The sequence below is a fragment of the Chiloscyllium plagiosum genome, chromosome 37 (genome assembly GCF_004010195.1).
Source record: "Chiloscyllium plagiosum isolate BGI_BamShark_2017 chromosome 37, ASM401019v2, whole genome shotgun sequence".
NCBI lineage: Eukaryota > Metazoa > Chordata > Chondrichthyes > Orectolobiformes > Hemiscylliidae > Chiloscyllium > Chiloscyllium plagiosum.
This window is the reverse complement of record NC_057746.1, coordinates 24,512,294-24,533,089: the sequence shown is the minus strand read 5'-3', so window position 1 is coordinate 24,533,089 and position 20,796 is coordinate 24,512,294. Positions and strand designations below refer to the sequence as shown.

The following is a 20,796-nucleotide window of genomic DNA, read 5'->3' as shown; positions in this document are numbered from 1 at the left end:
GTATCAATTCTGCTGGTACATTCCATCCTCGGACATTTCATTAACTTGTATCATTTTGTATAGCCCAAGCATTTCGGTTATCTCAGCTTTTTGCTGAAAACATTATTTTTAAAAATAACTTATTTGCTATAATAATTACACACCAAAGTTAGTATTTAATTAACCACAATTATACACTGAAAAGTAGAGATACTCTTCCCTAAATACCTGCAGAGTTAATAGTCCTCTTGCTGTACCCCTTTTCTGTATGCTCTTTCTATATCTGCAAAAACAATACTTTACCCCATTTCTAACAGTTACAGACCTTAATTTTATCTCTGTACACAAGCAAAATCTTCTTCTCCATGTCTATCGTTCAGACTCCTTTTATTATTTGAAAGACTTCTATTAAATCACCTGTCTTTTGACAAAAGGATCCCAGTCTCTTCAGTCTTAGCTGATAGTTGTCATCTCTCAGTTCTGGTATCACTTATATGAATTTTGTTTTTGTATCTTGTCTGGAAGAATTACCAAACGTGCCATCCTCCTTTGATAGTGAACAGCCCATTGTCTACAAAGCAGGAATGCTTCAACTTCCGTGTTTCTCTGAGGTTAATGTGCTTCAGTGTGTGTGTTTGGGGGAAAGAGTTGGGGAATCTACCTGTCGTTTTCTGCTAGGCCCTTATAAAGTGAGGTCCCAAACTCTGAGGGAGCAATGGTCACCATAGAGCTCTTCAGCCAAGCTACAAAAACTGTGCTGTGCTAACAACCCCCAGCTCTCTCTCGAAGCCCTACCTCATTCTTGCAATTCCAATGAAGGGGCTGTGAAAACTTTCAAGCTTCAGCAGGGGTCCACAGTGGGAAAAACATTTGGAAAGTATAATCACCATTGTAACATAGGAAACATGGCAGCGAATCTGCACTCAGCATAACTCCACTAACAATAATCTGATACTGGCCACATATTCTGTTTCCTCTTGTGATGTTAGAATACATAGAATGCCTACAGTGTGGAAACAGACCCTTCGGCCCAACAAGTCCACACAGACCCTCCAAAGAGTAACCCACCCAGACCCATTCCTCTTCCCTATTATCCTAATTTACTGGACGACAAATATTATTTAAATATCCTATGATCGGTATGTCCTTGTATATTGTGATCTGCCTGTACTGCATGCAAAACAAAATTTTTCACTGTACTTAGGCACATGTGACAACAATAAATCAAATCAGATCAGTACAGTGGGGAGAGCTCGCCCTCCCTTTATCGAGAGGCAGTGCCATTTAAAGTTTTAGATCTCTATACAAGCAGTTGAATGGGACATTTTTCAGATGAGATAATGAGTCCTCTGACAGTCCAGGGTGGACCTATACCCCCTTTACTCTTCAGACTCTGAAATGTGCTGGCAATCAACATGTGAAATCAAACACTGATTGGTTTGTATGTTCGACTTACAGATTTTGAGTGGTTGCAGTGACCTGACGGAGGTATTCATAATTAAGAATGATCATGATAGGGTAGATATGGAGAGGTCTTTCCACTTGCAAGAGAGCAAAGCATCAGCAGACAATGAGCCAAGGACTGTCTTTCAGGCTCAACACTGATGATCGAACAAATAAGATCAGAACTCAGGGCCATTCCTGTATGATCATCGCCGATAAATCCAATTGCAAACTCTGAAGTAACTTCTTCTACCCAAGAGATATTGGGAATATGGAACTCAATAACATCATGTGAGTAGTTAGGTTCAAAGGGAAGTGATGGATGCATTAGGAGGAGCAGGCTGTCAGCTCCTGACTGGAGCTCAGCTGCTCTGTCGGCTTTTCCTTCCTTGATACATGTTTTTTCTCTTACTTTAATCTCCTTAGCTTCTCTGGAGAAAGCGGGCCAGTGCAGGGGGATGGTAAGAGCGCGCAGGGGCGATTGAGGCCAGCGCGGGGAGACAGTTAGAGAGGGGGCCCAGTCTGCGGGACTAAGAGAGAGCATGGGGGGGGGGGGGGAGAGTGAGAGAGGGAACTCACCACAGAGATTGTACCCTTGTGGGGAGTGCGGGCCCAGCATGGCTAAGCACCTAAGGAGGACTGCAATGTTGAACTTTAACTTTATTTCTTTATTTTTCTACTTTGTATCTAAATACCCTTGTACCTAAGTTGGCGCCAGGATTGGTGACATTGTACACTTTTCACTGCACTCCCGTATCCCTGAACTTGAGTACACATGACCAAGTACAAGAGTAAGAAGAGAACTGAAGGATATGCTCATAGGTGTGAGATGAGGCATGGTAACAGGAGGCTTGTGTGGAACAGGAACACTATCACAGAATCGGTCAGCCAAAATTTGTGTCCATGCTGCAAATTATATATAATGCTGTCTGACAAAAGTCTGCAAGGATCCACGATTTGTTGACGAAATCCAAAAAACAGGATGGAGTGCAAGTCCAAGGAATAACAATTTTGTGATCAAATGCAATAATAATATACATTTATAATTCTGTCATGGGATGTAAGCATTACTTGGAAGGCTAGCATTCTGGCCCATTTCTAACTTGAGAAGGTAAAAGTGATGGTGAGTTGCCTTCTTAAACCACTGCAGTCCACGTGCTGTAGATACACCCACAGTGTTGTTAAGCTGGGAGTTTTAGGTTTTTTGATGCAGTGACAGTGAAGCAATGGTTACATAGTTCCAAATCAGTTGCATGTGTGGTGCTGGAAGAGCACAGCGGGTCAGGCAGCAACCGAGGAGCAGGAGGATCAACGTTTTGGGCATAAACCCTTCATCAGGAATGAGCTCAATCCTGATGAAGGGCTTATGCCCAAAAACGTCGACTCTCCTTCTCCTGGAATGCTGCCTGACCCGCTGTGCTTTCCCAGCACCACACTCTTGACTCTGATCTCTAGCATTTGCAGTCCTCGCTTTCCCCATAGTTCCAAATCATGTTGGCATGTGGCTTGGATTAAAAACATGGGGGTGGTAGTGTTTCCATCTGTTTGCAGCCTTTGGCTTTCTCGAGGTGGTAGAGGTCCCAGGTTTGGGTGGTGCCATCTAAGAAGTCTTGGTGAATTTCTACAGTGCATTTTGGAGGTGGAGCACCATGCTGCTGCTCTGCATCGTGCTTCAGGGAGTGAATGTTAAGATAAACATGCGGTGTCAATCAAGTGGGCTGCTTTGCCAGGAATGGTGGTTGAGCTCAAGTGATGTTGCAGCTGCATTCATCCAGGAGATTGTTCTATCACAGTCTTGATCTATGCCTTGTCGGACTGGAGGACTGTGACTAATGGAGTGCCTCAGGGGTCAGTGCTGGGCGCATTACGTTATCTATGTCAATGATTCGGATGAGAATGTACAAGGCATGATTAGTGAGTTTGCTAATGACACTAAAATAGCCGTTATTGTGGACAGTGAGGGAGGTTATCAGAAATTGCAGCAGGATCTTGTTCAGCTGGGGAAGTGGGCTGAGAAATGGCAAATGGAGTTTAATATAGATAAGTGTGAGGTCACGCATTTTGGAAAGTCAAATCAAGGAGTTTCACAGTGAATGGTAGTGCCTTAAGGAGTGTAGTGGAACAGAGGGTCCTTGGAGTTCAGGTGCACGATTCTCTGAAAGTGGAGTCCCAGGTAGACAGGGTAATGAAGAAGGCATTTGGCACACTAGCCTTCATCAGTCAGGGCATTGAGTAAAGAAGTTGGGAAATTATATTGTGGTTAAGTTGGTGAGGCCACACTTGGAGTATTGTGTTCAGTTTTGTTGTAGGAAGGATGTTATTAAACTGGAAAGAGTGCAAAAGAAATTTACAAGGATAGTGCCAGGTCTCAATGGTCTGAGTTATAGGGAGAGGTTGAACAAGCTAGGCCTTTTTTTTGGAGTGTAGGAGACTGAGGGAGGACCTTATAGAGGTGTATAAGATCATGAGAGGCATGAATAAGATGAATGCACTCAATCTTCTTCCCAGGATTGGGGAATTGAGGACTAGAGGGCATCAGTTTAAGGTTAGAGGAAAGAATGAAACAGAACCTGAAGGGCAACATTTTTTATACAGAGGGTGGTATGCATATAGAATGAGCTGCCAGCAGAATTGGTTGAGGCGGGTACATTAACAACATTTCAATCAAAGCAGTTTTGCTAGGGTTACTTGATGGCAAGGGCAGTCACTCTCACTTCCCCTATTGAGTTTAGCTCTTCAGTCCATGCTTCAACCGAGGTTGTAATGAGATCAGGAGCTAAGGATGCCTGGTGGAACTTAAATTAGGCATCAGTGAGCAGGTTATTACTGAACAAGTACCAAAAACACTGGTTAACAATGCCCTCCATCACTTAGCTGACATGGGTGTGTGCTCAGAGAGGGTGCAAGGGAGCTTTACTACAAAATGGGAGATGAGGGACTTGAAGACAGACTGAAGAAGCTGGGACAGTTCTCCTCACAGCAGAGAACATTAGGAGTTACAGAGGTCTATAGCACAGAAATAAAAATGCTCTTTGGCCCAGCAAATCTGCATCAGTCTAAAATAACCATCCTTATTCTAATTTCTAGCACTTAGCCCATAGCCTTGTGTACCTTGGTATTGCAAGTGTTCAGCAAAGACTTATTTGCATTTATGACAATACCTTTGCTGTGTGTAACACCTCGCCCCTCCCCACCGCCCCTGCCAATATGCCAAATAGAGTTGCTCAAAACTTCCGATGGCAGGAAGGTTAGGAACCAGACTTGAGGTAGCTAACAAAGGAAACAGAGGGGGAGAGGAGGATAAAACTTTTTTTAAAGAAAGAGCAGGCAGCATGGTGGCTAATTGGTGAGCATTGCTGCCTCACAGCACTAGGGACCTGGGTTTGATTTCAGCATCAGGCGACTGTCTGTGTGGAGCTTGCTCGTTCTCCCTCTGTCTGCATGAATTTCCGCTGGGCGCTCCTGTTTTCTCCCGTAGTCCAAAAATGTGCAGGTCAGGTGGATTGACCATGGGAAGTTTCCCCAGGGATGTGTAGGTTAGGTGGATTAGCTGTGAAAAATGTAGGTTTGTGGGTTGGGGAGTTGAATCTGGGTGGGATGCTCTTCGGAGAGTTGGTGGGGACTTGTTGGGCCCAATGGCCTGTTTTCACGCTGTAGGGATTCTATCCTATAAGAAAGGATTATGGGTTGGAATGCACTGCACTAAAGGAATTGGATTTGCTGGACTACGTGGGGGAGGGGATTAATTTGATGGCTGTTTTAAAGAGGTGGTAAGAGATGTGGCAGATGGCGTCTCTGTTGTTGTAAGATTTTCCTGACAGACAAATGCTTCTTATAGACAACACTGAAAATCATGGAACAGAGCATATACCACTGGGGTGCCAGTGAATTGACATGCCTAAGGACAAAACCTGAACTTCTGTAACAGCAGGCAAACTCATACGGAAACCAATTACAGGACTACAGTTAATTAAAAATATGATGCACATAATGTGACACTTGAAAACTAACAATTCGTTCAAACTGAAATGTGATGAAGATCTAGGTGTGAAATATGAAGGGCGATAGAAAACTTTAGGCATGTTATTCCAATGAGAAAATTGCCTCGCTCCAGTTAAAACTGCAGACTGCTGGGTCACTTCTTCTCATCCCAATGCCTTGCTGCACATCTGATTTACGGTAGTAACCAGATGGAGGTAGCTGCCAAGTTGTAAGCTTCTTCACTCTGCAACTTGGATCTTGAGCTACCAGACTCAATCTTCCCGGACTGAAACTAGACCCCGTTCTGTGCTTCACTCTTCGACATCCAGTGCACTCCCTCTCACCTTGGGCTTTGCTTCTAACCACAGCCACTCAAGCACTGGCTTGTAGCTCTGCCTGGCCAGGCAGGTCGGAAATGGCAGCGATGAAAGTTGAGCGTTCATGTTCCCAACAGGCTTGAAACTTCTTGGTTAAGTGCAAGGCCCAAAGGCTTGGAGCACAAGCTGATCAGGCCTGAAATCACTGGGTTCATCTGAAGGTGAAAGCTCAGGTGTGTGAGATGAAGGGAAGGCCAGAGGAGCATTTACCAGGCCCGAGGCTGGTTCAAGTGTCCAAGGAGTAGGGGTCCGAGTAGGCCTATAGCGAGAGTTTAGGCTGAGTAGCACAAGGCCTCAAGAAAAAGACAAGAGAGTACCCACTCAAAAATTCAGAAGTGATGAGTTACAATGAAGAATAAACATTGTAGAAATACATTTCTCACCATCCAGACTTGGAAATATCTTGTAGTTTCTTCCATGGAACATCCACCCTAACAGCGTACACCAAATGGACTGCAGCAGTTCAAGGAGGCAGCTCACCACCATCTTGTCAAGGGATGGGTAACAAAACTAGCAAAGCCAGTAATATCCATTTCCCTTGAGTGAATGAGAAAACAAAACATACACATCTGGCCTGACACGGGGTGCTGCAAACATTTACCCACAAAGAACAACATTACACAATTGAAAACTTGCAGCTCGGAACAAATTTTTTTTAATGTTTTCATCACAGGCAATAATGACCATAATTAGATTTATTTTAAAAAATTTATACAAATCCAAGTTTGAATACTAAGGTATTACAACAAAGGTAATAATTAATTTACAAGCAGGCAATTATACCTCTAGCTAAAAAGGTTCATTTCTAGTTTTCTTACAACCTCATTTTCTTGTTTTCCAATTAGGCACTACTTAATGATCATTGAGATACATAGCATGTGTTAAAGACTGGAAAACATGGCTCTCCCCACTCACATCAGACAATACTTTTAATGTTACAACACAACAATACCGCAAGTCATCATGGCAAAATAGAAGAGGCAATGTACACACTGAAGCACGTACATGTACACACATACACCGCCTGAAGTTAAACAGCGGAGAGCAATTGTAGGAAACAGAATAACGCTACATGGAGGGGGAAAATAAGCCAATACCAACACAGGTTCATAGGCTACATCAAGGAAGCAATAAAAACATTACTTGAGTCACATGGAAACAGTGGACAGTCACTACCAAACACTGTGACATCAATGTCACATGGAGGTAGTGTAGTCATGACCGACACTGTGACAGCAGTATCACAGAGATAGTATACAGTCACTACTAAAGCTGTGAGGACAGTGTCAGATGTAGATAGTGGACTGTCACTACTGACACTGTGATAATGGTATCACACGGAGATTTCAGTCACTGCCAACACAGGAAGCAGTCAAAGAGTCATTACCAGCAGAGTCACAGGTGGACTTTGGCCACCCATAAGGCTATGGTTTGACCATAACAAAGTACCAAATGTCAGTAGCTCTCTTTGGAAATCAAGCAACTCTTCTGCAAAAAGTAAAGAATATCTGATCTCCTTAATCTTTTTTTTTGTGCAAGTCTATTTTGCTGAAAGAAACATGTCTTTTGGATGGAAAACTATTCTCTGGGATCACTGGGGTACTCCCCATCTCTCTCTCTCTCTCTCTCTCTCTATCATGAAAACATCCCCCAACTGCCTGTTATTGAAACAAAGTGCTCAATGACTAACTTCCAGAGGTGAACCCGAGGAGTCAGTGTTCATGTAGAACTACAGGAAGGCCATTCCACTTTGGGATATTGTAACTCAATCACACCTTCATCAGATGCAGATTAATTTCAACCTGGCTCATGGATTGGCAGGCTGTGGGCTAATGTAGGAATGACAAAGGATTGGGCTGAACCGAAGAGTAAATTTCCAAGGAGGTGAAACCACTGCTGCATCTGATCCTGTCACATTTCCCACAGGCAGACTGGGTTAAAATTGCGACCATAATGAGGGTTTCTGCACAAGTACTGAATTGAAATCTCAGCCACCTTGCTGCTTGTCGACCTCAGACCAGCGTGGCTAATTATAGATCACAAACCCTGCTCCAGCATTACCCAGAGACCAAATGTGGGACCTCACCAGTCAATGTCGTTCCTATACCCATTGACAGACCTAAAGTAACCCAAATAATTTATCTGATGCAATTGCTCTCGGTCTTTCAGTGTGAAACTTGATAAATACATAAGTTACTATTTAAACTAGCTCAGGCATTATATATAAAAGAAAGCATATACAGGTAACTTGCAAACTGTGCAGTCAAATGGCAAATACAGATGTGAGGAGGTGCAATTTGGCAGGGAAATGCAGAAAAAAATCACCTACTTTTAAATAAGAAATTGAATGAGGTAGAAGAACAACAGAATCTAGGGGCACAAGCGTGCAAAATAATTAAAAATACAACCAAAATACCAGGATTCATTTCTAGAGGTACAGATAGAAAATAAATTAATTTTTGTTTGCATAAAACCCAGCGGTAGGCCAGATGGCCTCTTGAACTTGTGCCACACATTTAGTAAGATCCTAGCTGATCTACAAAATCAACTTTGCTTTCTTGCCTCATCCCTTGCCCATGCTCTCTTTCTTTGACTCCATTAGAGTCTTTGTCACTCCAACCTTAAGAATCCACAGATCTCTGGGGCTGTGGGGGTAGAATTTCAAAGAATCACAATTTGCTGAGTAAAGAACTATCTCCTCACTCCAATTCCGAATCACCCACTCCTTATCATGACATTAGGGCCTTGATTCCCTCACCAACTGTATCAACTGTGTCCAGCCCCCTCAATCATATATGCTTCAGTAAGACTGCTTCTTATTCTTCTACACGACATTATAGGCCTACTCTACCCAATCTCTCCTTATTAGGGCAATCCTTTTAGCTCAGGAATTACCTTAGTGAACCACCATTACCACAACATTCTGAAAGAAAGTGCATCCTTCTGTACATATGGAGATGAAATTTTAACAGATATCCAGATGTGATTTCACCAAAGCTGATCACAATTTCAGCAAGATTTCCTTCCATTAATATGAAAAGCCAACACAACATTTGCCTCAGGTGAGGGGAGTGGTTGAGAAGGAAAGTCCATCTCAGCCGGTGCAGGAATTGAACCCATGCTATTTGTGTCATTCTGCGCCGCAAAACCAGCTGTTCAGCCAACCGAGCTCAATGACTGGGTTCGATTGCAGCCTCAGGCAACTGTGTCGAGTTTGCACACTCTCCCCGTATCTGCGTGGGTTTCCTCCAGTTTCCTCCCACAGTCCAAAGGATGTGCAGGTTAGGGTGGTCATGAAAAAGGATTGGAGCCTTTTAAACTAGGCTACATTTTATTAATTTCAAAAATGCCACTCTTCTTTTCCAAAACAATTTAATATTTGATCATGTTGCAACCTTGAACTGTCAACAGTCAACATGGGGAGTCAAGAGTTATTTGTGCTACATAAAACTGGGCTGATGGATGACACTCTGGGTGCAATTTTAAGTTGGTCCTAAAACAGGCTGATCTGTGACTCGAGCAATCTGCCAGACCCAGTAGATTTCCAACTGGTCTCTTCCAGGAGAGATCAAACGGCCCTGCTGACTCAAGGGAGTCCCTGTACTATGATCAACCAAAATGGAGAAGGGTCATTTGGGAAGGCACTTAATACAGCAAAACGTTGTTAGAAACGTGTAGAGGTGACATTGAGGAATCAAGGCAACGCTCCAAATACCTGAACTCACCAAGCACCAGCTTTCCCACAAGTGACAGAGTCAGAAGATCACACGCAGGTCACCTGTCCCAATATTGCCTCATGTGGCTCAGTGCAGTGTTATGTCTGATACCTGTCTTCTGAAACGACCCACAGTGCTTTACTGGGTTGAAGCCAATTTACAAGGGCAGGTTGTCATTGGAGCTTCAGAAAGTGATCTGGAATCTGTGGGGGCCAGGAACTGGTAAGAATGTGGGACTAAATGCACCCTCGCCACATTTCATTTCCAGAGGCAAACGCTGATCCACCCATCAATCGACACAGCTGTATGAGCTCATGAAGAATTCAGTGTGCATGGGCTAACAGCTGAAAACAGGAAGCGAGCATGCTCACGGCTTGAAGTCACACCAGCATACATGCAACATGTCAACTGAAGACTCCATCTTCTAAGTGCCTCCTGGGTAAAGCTTCCTAAAGTGCTACCCCTGCCTGAAACTCAGCACAGCTTTCACTCAGAGGGCACTGAAATGCACAGATCAACCACCATACTTAACATGCTTAAACTGGTGGCTGCGCCGATGGGACATAATTATTGCTCTTTTTGTGACTGCAAGCAATGAGTGAGGATGGTGGGAGCTAGGGGATGTTCCCTGGCTTTCATGATGTTCTGGGGACTCAGGTTCAAATCTCACTGCGGCAGATGCTGGAATATGAAACCTGGAATTAAGAGTCTGACGATCACCATGTAACATAGTCAATTACTGAAAAAACCCATCTGAATCACTAATGTCCTTTTGAGATATCTTTATCTGGTCTGGCCTACATGTGACTCCAGACCCACAGCAATTTGGTTCCCTCAACTGTCCTCTGGGCATTTAAGAATGGGTAATAAATGACCCAGCCAGCGATGCCCATGATCTTGGGAATGCATTGAAAAGCAGACTCGGTCCCCTTTTATGGAACACTACTGGGTTGAGCTAGCAGTTTGGACACGTGGTGAATGCAGCCTTTGTGGTTATTGATGATGTCATGGTTTGGCCAAATGAGGAAGGGAAAAGAGCAAGAAGATTACATTCCTCCCCATTCAGAGACCACTCCTGTGATGCTATCTTCAGATTACAGGCTGGACAGTTGGGCAGATTCATGGCAGACACAGTTTAATTCTGAAAAGTGTGAAGCGATGCATTTTGGAAGAACTCACAAGCAAGGGAGTACACGATGAATGGTAGGACCCCAGTACTGCAGAGAATCAGAGGGACGTTGGTGTACATGTCCAAAGATCTTTGAAGACAACATAACAGGTAGACAAGATGGTCAAGACAGCACATGGGACATTTGCCTTTATTAGCCAAGGCACAGAGTGCAAGAGTTGGAAGGTTATGATGGAGCTGCACAGGACAATGGTTAGGCCACAGCTGGACTACTGTGTGCAGTGCTGGTTCCCACATTAAACAAAGGTTATGATTGCTCTGGAGAAGATGCAGAGGAGATTCCCAGGATGTGGTCTGGACTGCAGCAATTCGGCTATGTAGAGAGACTAGATAAGCCAAGGTTGTTTTCCTTTGGGTTGAGGTCTACAAATTATGAGGGGCAAGGATAGGGTCGATAGAAATAAATATTTCCCCTTGGTTGAGAGGGATTACCAGGGGGCACAGATTTAAGGCAAGAACAGGTGGCTTAAAGGGTATTTAAGAAGAAAGTTTTTCACCCAAAGTGGGACTTACTGCTCAACAGCAATTACAATGTGTCAAGTAATATTTCAATGAATGATGAAACACCATAACATATAAGGCTATGGACCAAGATCTGGGAAGTGAGATTGGAGTAGAAAGGTGCTTGACAACTGGCACAGACTTAATGGGCCGAAGGGACTCTTTCCAAGCTGCAATACTCTATGACTCCAAGATCTTCTCCTGGTTAACTCAATAGTCTGTGTGCCCTCTCTCATAAACTTCTCTGTTGCCTTTACCTCTTCAATCTGTGTCCCCTATCAATAAATTATTTTTTTTCCCTTCCTCCCAATCTCTCTCTTCAACAACAACATTCTTTTTGAACCCCTGGGCAAATAGAGCAAACAGCCAAATCCCAATTCAGCCCCTCCCACCCCGTCTCAGGGGAAGTCACTCAAAAGCAGTTGGCAATGGGGACCCTCTGAAAATCTCTCTTCCTTTTTCTCGTCGAGCTGCAACTCCGTATTGCTGTCCTGGGCCGTGCCACTAAACTCCAGGCTGATCAACCAAAGGAAGCCACATTTGAACTGCACAGGCAGAGATATATTGCAGGACAGCAAATGTTTACATTTCAACCGACTGAGCCAGTTACTCGAGGGTACGAGCTGAGCTTATGACAGTATGTTACCTGACAACTCAGTGCAGTTTATCAGCACTGCAAAGTTGGCTGCTGGTTGCACCCAACTGAACTTGTTTTCTGTGGCCAGAATAGTTCACGGCAATCTACTCCGTCAAGGGAAAGACAGAGATCAAAGAACTTGACCTTTGACCTAAGGCATCTCAGAAGGTTTACATAGAACCCCTCCCCTCACATCACAGTATCTATCTCGCTCTTAGTTAACCCCAAGACTCTTTCTTTTTGGTTCTATTATTTTATCAAAAATGCAATTCAAAGTAAATCACCTCAAATGACCAGAGGACAGGACTCCCTAAATCTGGCACCATGCTGTTGGAAACTCACTTTCCAAATATTGCAACAAAATGTGCTTCCTTCGTGCCTTTATCAGAGTAAAGTCTCTGAGATGCTTCCAAAGAGTGTAAACAGACAGAATTGGGCACGGAGTCACGTGTCAGGGAGAGCTATGCTAAAACCTTAGCTAAAGAAGCTGGCTTTAAGGAACATCTTAAAGCAGGAAGGAGGGAATGTCACGGCTTGGCAGCTGAAGGTGCACCCCTCAGTCTGTCTCTTAAAAGCCCCAGCAGTCTACATAAATCTGGAATTAGCTGGCCCGTCAGCATTGTTTGCTCTACTCCGTGCTGGCCTAAAAGGTTTTATGACCTTCCTCACAATTTGGCGCCAAGACCCAATGGAGCACTGGCCACATGATCCACTATACGCCTGCCTTCGACGTGCCATTTATTCTATCTCACCGCTATCCTAGGTTTGGCTCAACATTCCAATGGCTCTCTCAACACAATTCACACAGCGTACAGCACCAGACTGTCCTTGCAGCATTACCTGTCCATGTCTCCGCATTGAACCAAACCGGCCACTTGATCTGGTTGGTCCTGGAGGACCTACCTGGGGGCTGACCAGCACCTCTGACCAATCTGCCTGCCCACGCCCGTTCCAAATGACCAACCTGAAACTCGATTTCACACTCGGAGATGCCAGGTCGCGAATGGGGACAGCTGGACGTTCTAACGTGGAGTAGAGATTAGAGCGGTGCTGGAAAAGCAGGTCGGGCGGCATCCGAGGAGCAGGAAAATTGACGCTTCTGGCAGGAGGCCCTTCATCAGGAATCCTGCTCCTCGGATTCTGTGCCTTTCCAGCACCACTCTAAGCTCCAGCATCTGCAGTCCTCACTTTCGCCTAGTTGGTTCTAACGTGGAGGTCCCGGTCAGTTCTTCACAGGCATTTTCTCATCAACCTCGACAGCAGGTGTGAGGCCTGAAGCCACGGGGCCTTCTGGGGTTCAGAGCCAGGGACACTCTCAACACCGCAGCCACAGAAGCCATAAGGAGGGGGAACACTGGCCAGCAAAGTGCTGCACGAGAAGCATGGTGGGCTGCAGCCGGCTGTCCTGGAGAGACTCACTCACCTGATGGTTTTAAACAAAAAAAAACACATGGGAAGGGGAGTGGGCTGAGGGTCAAAAGCTCAACACGTGGCCTGGGGAAGAGGAAGGAGGTAGGTGGGGGGGCTGCCCGCTGCCTCCCTTCCCCCGCACTCCCCAACCCCCCCCACCCCCTCAGTTGATGTCTGGGTTGGCAGTGGTGGCCCGCTGCAGCTTCTCGCAGGCCGCCTTGTGCCGCAGGAAGCTGTCGCGCCACATGAACTTCTTGCTGCAGACGTGGCACTCGAAGGGCTTGAGGCCGGTGTGGATCTTCATGTGCTCCACCAGGTGGTGCTTCATCTTGAATTTCTTGTTGCAGATGGTGCAGCCGAAGGGCCGCAGGTTGAGGTGCATGTTGATGTGCCGGTCCCGCTGGCTCTTGTGGGTGAAGCTCTTGCCACAGTGGCAGGCGAAGAGCTTGGCTCCGGGGCCCGGGCTGCCGGCGGCGGCCTGCACCGCGCCGTGGTGGGCCTCCCCCCCCCCGGGGTGGTAGGAGGAGGAAGAGGCGGAGGAGAGCTGCCCGCCGGGGACCTGGCCCGGGTAGGCCCGCGGCACGCCCTCGTCCAGCGGCTCATAGGGAAAGTCCTCGGAGGAGCCGCAGTAGTCGATCTGCTCGTCGAAGGCGGGCTCATCGGCGGCCAGGAGCTCGGCCGAGGCCCCGGCCAGGGTGCACACGTCGCTGATGCTGAGCTGCGGCTGCAGTGGCGGCGGTTCACCGCGCCGGCGGCCTGGCACCTTCACAAAGTGCTGCTCGTCCTCCTCGCAGGTCAGCACCAGGTCCCCCTCGTCCGGCTTCTCCTTCTTGACGTGCACCCAGCGCTTGTGCGGCACGATGCTAGGCTGCAGGTAGGCCGGCCGGGCCCACGGGCTGTCCGGCGCTCCCCCTGCTGCCACCTCCCCAGTGCCCTGGTTACTGGTGACCCTCTGCTCCAACTCCTTGGCCTTGGCTGCCTCTTGGTCACCGTCCTCCTCCTCCTCTACCTCCTCCTCCTCCTCCTCATCGTTGTCGTCATCCACCATGTCCTCTTCCTCCTCCTCCTCTTCCTCCTCGTCCTCGCCTTCCTCCTTGGCCGGGGTCACCTCCTCACCCTCGGGCCTGCAGTAGTTGTTGCTGCTGCTGCTCGGGGACTGGTTGTCGGTGAGGCGGCAGAGCCGCTGGCCGCTGGGGGCGGGCACGGGGGCAGGCGGTGCCGGGGGCTGGCACTCTCTCAGCAGCTCGGTGCACCGGTCCACCACGTGCCACATCTGCAGGAAGCTGCCCACCGTCAGGTAGCTGACAATGTCAGCCGGGGGCACGGCCAGGCGCCCAGCGTAGCACGACGCCAGGATGCCCTCGAAGGCCCGCGCGTCCATCACACCCGGCAGCACGATGCGGCTGGCGTTGCGGAACAACACCTGGTCATGGAAGTAGGGTGAGGAGGCGGCTAGCACCGCACGGTGAGCCTTGAACACCTTGCCCTGCACCTGGATGGAGATGTCACAGAACTTGCCCTCCACCCGCTGCTGGTTGAGACTCTCCAGGAGGCGGTTGCCGAAGTTAGGGAAGTCCACATACAGCACATTGCTCCCGGTTTCCATGGCCGCTTCACTCCTGGTTGAAGTGGGACAGCAGGTTTGCAAACACAGGACAGAAAAAAAGAGAATAAAAGGCATCAGCAAAAACATACTGTGCAGCAGGGGAGATCTGTCAATTTTAACACCCAGCATTCCCCAACAGCCAGCGCGGGCCCCACCTGCTCTTGTCAACCTTTTGCACAAGTTACGGTTTAGATTTAGCGAACATCCACTTCTTTTCCAGTAGAGGTAGGTCACAGCACACCCCTAACTCCACTCATCTTCCCCACCTTTGCTCCACTCCAATCAAAAGCCGATGGCTCACTCCTGAAAGCTTCAACTCACCCTTCCAACAAACATCCCCCCCACCCCCACCCCCACCGCTCCCCCTCCACCATCCCTGAAGACCACAATTCTCCCTGGGTGGAAAGTTCTAGATTTCCTCAGCTCTCGACATCCAGAAGTCACCCTGAGTGGCTGGGTTTTTGACATTTAAGGTTGATGCTCGTTTGCTCTGCTCTCCTTGCCTACCGCCCCACCCCACCCCACTCCCGAAATTCCCTCAAACTTCACTTCATGACAGAGAGGCCTGTTGATTACACCAATACACAGCTACACACCCCACACAGTCCGAGCACATGTTGTTGTTTTCTGGTGCTACCCAAGCAAACTTCTGTTTTTTTTTTAAACACGTCCATTAGATCACCCTTCAATCACAGAACGGTGCCATTCAGCTCATCAACTCTCCACTAACCCGCCGAAGAGCATCTCACCCAGACCCAACCACCTCCCCACACCCTATCCCTGGAATTCCCATGGCTAATCCGCCTAGCCTGCACATCCCAGACAGGAAGGGGCAATTTAGCTTGGCCAATCTACCCTGACCTGCACATCTTTGGCCTGAGGAAACCGGAGCACCCGGAGGAAGCCCACGCAGACGCGGGGAGAATGTGCAAACTCCACGCAGGCAGTCGCCCGAGGCTGGGATCAAACCTGGGACTCTGGCGCTGTGAGGCAGCAGTGCTAATCACTGACCCGCCGGGTCTGACTCCATTCAACTGAACTCAAAAGAATGCCATGTCTGTGCAGCCTGCCCTCGTCATTCAAATTTCTCTGGTTTTTCGGAAACAGAGATTCTAATTGTTCACTAAAGTAACAGCCTTTAGCAATGTCAGTAGACAAATACTTGATGTGTTTCTATGAAATTCCTGGCTGGCCTATAGCTTAAAGTGCTAATCCATTTCAAATGAACAGATTGATGCTTCTGCTCAGATAATGAGGAGCAACATCATCTCAGAAGCAGATCAAACATTTCATCAGCTAATATCACCCTCAGTGATAACTAGAGGCAGACACAGCTTGTTATCACAGCTAGTACTGTGACAATGTCAGGCTGTGGTAATTTAATAATGGTTCAGTTTATAGGGTTAGTATACAATATTATAAAATGAGACTGTGGTTTCTGTTCAAACCTAACTGAGTTGAGGTGTTGTTCATTAGTGACAGGCATCCAGAACTTGAGGCTTTATTTAAGTCAGTACAGAAATAGCACTTCCCAGTCTTGGCTGGTCTGGAAACCCGAAAAGGACAATATTGTGAGGGCTGCTTCAAGTTGGCAGACAGTCTATTCCCACTAAGACAAACTACAAGGAAAATAAAAATAACTTGCATTTGTTTAGTGCCTATCACAGACTTGGAACATTCCAAATCACTTCACAGCCAACAGGGTGTCTTTCGAAGTGGAGTCACTGTTGTAGAGTAGGAGGCGTAGCAGCCATTTCGTGTACAGCGAACATCTACAAAACAGCAACAAATCAATGATCAGAACATTCGCCATTCGCGATACTGGTAGAGGGGTAAACATTGGCCAGGAGCTGCAAAAGAACAGTTAGACAGTTCTGAAACTAATTACCAAAAAGGGGGCCTTTCAACAGCTGACGTTACCCACAGAGAACAAGATTATCAGGATTGCAGAGAGGGAATCAGAGCTAAGTAACCCAACAGTCAACCCAGCAATAAGCCATTGCTGATACAAACCCAGATCTACAATAGCAAACAATATCAAAAGGAATACACAGCCACATGGAAAATAACAGGTGAAGGAAGAGCTGTGTCAAGGATGGTGTCTACTCATATGCTAAAACTCATGACCACTGAACTTAATTACAGCGTACCAATCTACTATCTATAACCTACCTGAACTCCACATTCGATTCCAGCTTGAAATAAATCCTTGGGTAACCACTATTTCTTAGACAGACCATCTGAATCCCTCAATTAGATTCCAGTCTGTAACTCATTCCCAAGTATCCATGGTCTCTGACGGAACCAAGGGATCTTTCAAAGAACTATGAGCCTACACACCAAAGTCTCTTGGTTCAGCAACACTCCTCAGAACCTTACCATTAAGTGTATAAGTCCTGCTCTGATTTGCTTTTCCAAAATGCAGCACCTCGCATTTATCTAAATTAAACTCCATCTGCCACTCAGCCCATTGGCCCATCTGATCATGATCCCATTGTCCTCTGAGGTAACCTTCTTCGTTGTCCACTACACCTCCAATTTTGGTATCTGCAAATTTACTAACTATACCTCCTATGTTCATTTCCAAATCATTGATATCATATACACAACAAATACACAGCCACTGAGATAAGTGCACATACAGATACATACACAGACATAATATGTACATAGATGCATGGAACACAGAACAGCACAGCAATAGGAACGGACTCTTTGGTCCATGCATATCAAAGAGAGAGACAGAAATAGATGCGCACACACACACAGTTAAATATGCATACACATACGAAAAGAAAGGCAGATACAGATGTACACTGATAGTGACAGAAGCACATATACTACTGATATAGTAAAGTCCATAGGGACAACATTCACCACCCTACCTTAAATCATCTTCGTCACTTCATCAAAAAATTCAAGCAAATTTGAGACAAGACCTCTTTGCACAAAGCCCTAATATATCTATTATCTTCCAAATGTGAGTAAATCCCATCTCTAAGAATCTTCTCCAATAATTTCCCTACCATTGATATAAGGCTCACTGGCCCATAACATGCTGATGTCCTTCTTAAACAAAGCAACAGCATTGACTATTCTCCAGGCTTGAGACCTTACCTTTGGATAAAGAGGATACAAAGATCTCCTCCCCTACCTTCCTCAGTATCCTGTGATATATCCCTCAGGCTCTAGGGACTTAGCTACCTTCATGTTTTTCAAGATACCCAACTCCACCTCCTTAATATTGACATGCTCAAGAATCTGAACATACCCCTCCTGAATCTTACCATCATCCTTGGTGAATACTGATAGGAAGTACTCATTAAAGGACCTCACCCACTTCCTCTGGCTCCACACATAAATTCCCTCCTTTGTCCTAGAGTGGACCTATCCATTCCCAAGCTACTCTCTTGCTCGTAAAACTACGTGTAAAATGTGTCTTTAGTCCTACAATGGCCTTGGTCAAAGAAGACAAAGGGCAGTTGTGAAGGGGTGTTTTTCTGACTGGAGGTCTGTGACCAGTGGTATTCTGCAAGGATCAGTGCTGGCACCTCTTTTGTTCGTAATATAAGCAAATGATTTGGATGAAAATATAAGTGGAACGATTAGCAAGTTTGTAGATGACGCAACAATTGGTGGAGCTGTGGGTAGTGAGGAAGGTTGTCAAATGACTCCAGAGGATATAGATCAGTTGGAAACTTAGGCAGAGAAATGACAGATGGAGTTTAACCTGGACAGCTCGGAGATGATGCATTTTGTGAGGTCAAGAGCAAGAGGAAAGTATACAGTAAGATCTTCAAGGTGTTCTGGGCCTCAAGGAGACCCCGCTCTAAATACAGCAACGACAATGCTGATGCCCAGGAGACCAAATCCCCACTCCAGGCACTAAGAGTCCAGGCTCCAGGCCTGCCACAGCCAGGAGTCTGCACCACCATCGCCAGGAGTCTGCAGCCAGAGATGTACAGGGGAATCTTGGAATGCAAGTCCATAGCTTCCTCAAAGTGGCCACACAAGTGGATAAGGGTGTTAAAGAAGGCATCCAGCATGCTTACCCTCATAGTTTGGAGCACTGACTATAAAAGTTATCAAGTTATGTTGCAGCTCTATGTAACTTTAGTTTGACCACATTCGGAGTCTTGTATGCGGTTCCAGTCGCCGCAGATATGATAGCAACATTTAAGGCATTTAGATGCATAAACAAGCAGAGAGGGATACAGAAAATGTGTAGGCAAATGCAATTAGTCTAGAATGGCATCACTGGTCGGACCAAAGGGCCTGTTCCTGTGCTGTACTGTTCTATGATATACATGTGCTCATCCTGGTGTTATAATCCCAGTTGATGTTCTCAGCAAACAAGTCAAATCCCATACTGACACCTGGCTTGCTAGATCATATTTTAATCTGTTTTTGGTTTTAACAAAGTGATCTCTTGCTGAGCCGTAATCATGCAATGCTACAGATTTTGCTTGAACGGTAAAATGTAAGTTTATTAACAAAAGTATTGAAGATAAAATAGAATAAACCAAAACCAACTACTTTTTATACAAATTCAAAGATATTAAACATATAGTAAACATAAAATCATATTAATCCCCAAAACACTCACCTAAAAATTAAAAGGAAAACAGCTTTTGTAATCTACTCAAAACAAGCCCCTTCTGCAGATCCAAAAACACATCCCATACAATATTCACTCCAGAATCCTAGTATCTAACACCTTTGTAAGTTTAAGTGACTTCAACTTATAGACTGGTACCTCGGGTGCTTCATCCTAGAGCTATTATACCCTTTAGCTTAAATGTACTCAGCTTTAAGTAAACTTATTATTCCAACACTTCTGGAGTGGGACTAACATTAACTCTTCTCACTTCACTATCGCCTTCCCTTCACAGGAGGGCTGATCTATATAGCCATCTTCATCCTCGGGCTTCACAGGACTTGCTGTCAAAGTAAAATTTGAACCAAGTTTTCCTCTCTATGCAATGGGTGTTTCCTTTAACTTAAAACAAGTCCCTTAAGTCTCTAACAAGCCATAATTTACCTTGCTAAGTCACAGAGCAATCCGGGATAAAATAAACTTCAATTGTGGTGCACAAAAAAATCCATTAAAGCTAGGCCTCAAAAACTGTTTTAAAAGTAATCATTGTAAAAGAAATACTTACAAGTTATTAATTTCACACACACACACACACACACACACACAAAACCCACAGGTTACGTGTAAACATAGGCAGCCCTCAGATAGTGACTGGATTCCTTTCTGGAGTCCATTTGAACTCGAGTCAGAGCACAATGTAAAGCAGCTGTCTGTAAGTACAAGAAATGGTTATATGTTGGGTTTTAAATTACAACCATGTACAGGATTACATTTGTAGGTGTGAGCATTCATAAGTGGGACACTTATAAACCAGGGACCCACTGCATATAATATCACATGGTTGATGTTAAACTTGTAACTCACATTATGTGCGTACATGGGACCCAGTAGATTACATTGCCAAAGATAACAAGAACTAATGCTGCAACACTGACCGCATTAGCTGCACAATCTCCAAACAATGGCCAGCAAGTCAACCTACAAACCATAGCAGTCAATAATCCATGAGCAAATTGTAAACTGCTGACCCAACTATTGTACTGTACTACTGACTGAGTTTTTTGAAGAAGTGACAAAGAGGATTGATGGAAGGCAGAGCAATAGACATCATCTGTCTGGACTTCAGTAAGGTGTGTGACAAGGCTCCACATTGTAGACTGGTTAACAAGATTACATCACATGGAATACAGGGAGGACTAGCTATTTGGATATTTAACTGGCTCAAAAATAGGAGGCAGAGTGCATTGGTGGAGAGTTGCTTTTCGGACAAGAGACCTATGACAGGTGGCATGCCTCAAGGATCCAATGCTTTTTGTCATTTATGCAAACATTTGGATGTGAATATAGGAGATATGGTTAG

At 45.7% G+C, this 20,796-nt stretch overlaps 2 protein-coding genes across 2 annotated transcripts in view; one reads left to right on the top strand and one right to left on the bottom strand.

Moving 5' to 3' along the window:
- Positions 1 to 20,796, top strand: part of LOC122541525 (zinc-binding protein A33-like) — a 65,282-nt gene that overhangs the window by 8,816 nt on the left and 35,670 nt on the right. The window lies entirely within an intron of this gene.
- LOC122541392 (zinc finger and BTB domain-containing protein 43-like) lies at positions 13,063 to 16,611 on the bottom strand. The gene is made up of 2 exons (XM_043678133.1): positions 16,485 to 16,611; positions 13,063 to 14,852 (listed from the first exon to the last, which is right to left on the bottom strand). Coding segments are annotated over exons 1-2 (1,458 nt in total). The 5' UTR covers positions 16,487 to 16,611; the 3' UTR covers positions 13,063 to 13,396.